The following is a 2,223-nucleotide window of genomic DNA, read 5'->3' as shown; positions in this document are numbered from 1 at the left end:
TTACGTTTTCATCCAAAATAAGAACTCACAATCATGTGGAACAGTGTAAGTGTAGAAAACCTCAACCAACTATCCAAATCATCATTTTAGAGGAAACCTCTCAACAACTATATGTATAATTGAAGAACAGGGATATCTCTATTAATCAATTATCCTTAGTAGGGGGAGGTGATTGGTCCATCACTAAAAATAAGTGGCTGATTACATCCCATAGAATCAACCATTTTGGAAACCAAACGATGCAACTTGAATTCTATGGCTACAGATTTCTGATAAATGCTTGAAGAAGTAACCAGAAGCATTTCCAAACTTCGACGAACTAAAAGAAGTCTATTAAAAGCTCTAAAACCATGGGAAACTACTATTTTCTTATTTTTCTTTTACCTATCTATCAAACTTCACTACCAAACACATGAAAGGCAAGATCCATCTGGATCATAAAATTACAGAGAGAAATACTTGCTTCACTTTTTAAAAGAGCATGCATACGCAACTGAGTTCTCATTCCAATTAGCTTTCAAGGAACTTCTTTACTTTCTCAGTAAAATGCAAAACCAACCATCAAACCCCAACACTCAAAATTTAAGAATTCTTGAAACAAGGGAGCCTGATATAGCAAATGTTACCGTAGAAAAGAAAAGAAAAAAAAGAAACTACCTCTAGAGTAAATTTCTCCTTGACTTTTAGATCTTCAAAGCACAATCACTTGTCAATTTCCATTGCTTGAGCAGCTTTGGCCTTTCCCAAAGCCGACAATTTGGTCTTCAATTTTTTCTTCCCAACTTGAAAACCACCCGTGCCCTTCTTCTTCTTCTTCTTATCACTCCCATCAATCTAAACAGTAAGGCCATAAGGAACGAAAGGCGATAAGAAAAAATGAATACCAAAACTAAGAACTCGCAGAAGAGAATCTCAATGAATAAAAGCTTTCTTCAAAAGAAATCACCAATTATGAGTCCACTTAACTTATTGCAATTCAAAATCAAACACCAAAAGACGTCTTGTATTTGTAAATAAAGTAAAAGGATACTCTTTCAGTTATGAACAATTGTCTCTATGTGTGTGGCAATAATGATGGAAAAAAATAAAAAAATGTAAACCCAGAAATTCATTAGATAAGGAATGAAAATAATATAAAACTCCAAGAATTAATGCATCTCAAGAATCTGAAAATTAGAAAGAATCCGTTTAAAACCATATTTGGAACTCCCAAAATTACAGAGTACAAGAATAACACAAACCCTATATAAAAAACTAACATAAACTCTGTCATTAAAAACTCACAGAGAAAACTAAAGACCCATAATTTTCCATTGAAAAGGAAACAAGAACACAATAACTTACCTTCATTTTCGCCTTATTTGCCTGCAACTTCATTGCCTTCTTTTCCTTTTCCTCTTTCTCTCCTGCAAAAGGAAATCAATTAAAAGAAAAAAAAAGCTTAAAATGGAATCATAAAAAAATTTGAATAAAAGAATACTCCAACATAGAAGACTTATTTACTCCTAAGATCGAATTCATGCTGCTTCTTTCTACGTGCTAAGCTATTCTTCTTCGACATGAATACTTTCCTACTTCAATTTGTCTTCTAGAGATTAAAGTTGCAAGGATTTGAGTTATGAATCTTACACAAAACTGAACTCAAAAGTTTTGGAACTAGGGTTTCGCTCTATTTTTCGAGCGCTTGAATTGCGTATTGGTCGTCCCAAAAGATACTATACTCTCGTGGGAGTATATTATCAATTTACTCCCTCAGGTAAAAATCCAAATTTTTTTTTGTTCATTAAGTGGGGATGAAAGGCCCTCTCTTTTTTGAATTAGTTAGTGGTTTTTTGAAGCTATCAATGGTATGGAAGCTACAATGTGCATCTAAGGTACGGAGTGTGCTATTGCGGCCTCTATGATTAATTTTTAGGACTAAATGAATCCTTTCAAACCCACATTAGCATAGAGAGAGAAAAAAATAATCTAATGAAAAGAAAATTTCTCAAGATTGAATCATTTTTTTTAGAATAGTAAACTAAAAATTCATTTTTTTCTTTTGAGAACAATAATCTAGTGATTCTTGGTGGTTTCCAAAATTTCATATTGAAAAAATCCTCCCTTTATTTCTCTCTAAGGATGTAAAATTTTCATTCTGTTCCGTCTCTCATATCCTTTCTCTAAAAATCCTATCATTTCTTACTTTCATATCCTTTAAAATCATCCACCTTGTTCTTTTAT

At 32.6% G+C, this 2,223-nt stretch overlaps 1 protein-coding gene across 1 annotated transcript; it reads right to left on the bottom strand.

The window, feature by feature from the left end:
• Positions 1-468: 468 nt before the first annotated feature.
• Positions 469-1,711, bottom strand: LOC18423042 (uncharacterized). Its single transcript, XM_006827606.4, has 3 exons — positions 1,504-1,711; positions 1,345-1,406; positions 469-834 (listed from the first exon to the last, which is right to left on the bottom strand). Exons 1-3 carry the CDS (start codon positions 1,559-1,561, stop codon positions 703-705), a joined length of 252 nt encoding a protein of 83 aa, XP_006827669.2. The 5' UTR covers positions 1,562-1,711; the 3' UTR covers positions 469-702.
• Positions 1,712-2,223: the final 512 nt, after the last annotated feature.

The sequence above is a fragment of the Amborella trichopoda genome, chromosome 7 (genome assembly GCF_054954075.1).
Source record: "Amborella trichopoda isolate Santa Cruz 75 chromosome 7, AtrichopodaSantaCruz75HAP2 v2.0, whole genome shotgun sequence".
Classification (NCBI taxonomy): domain Eukaryota; kingdom Viridiplantae; phylum Streptophyta; class Magnoliopsida; order Amborellales; family Amborellaceae; genus Amborella; species Amborella trichopoda.
This window is presented reverse-complemented; position numbering and strand designations above follow the sequence as displayed.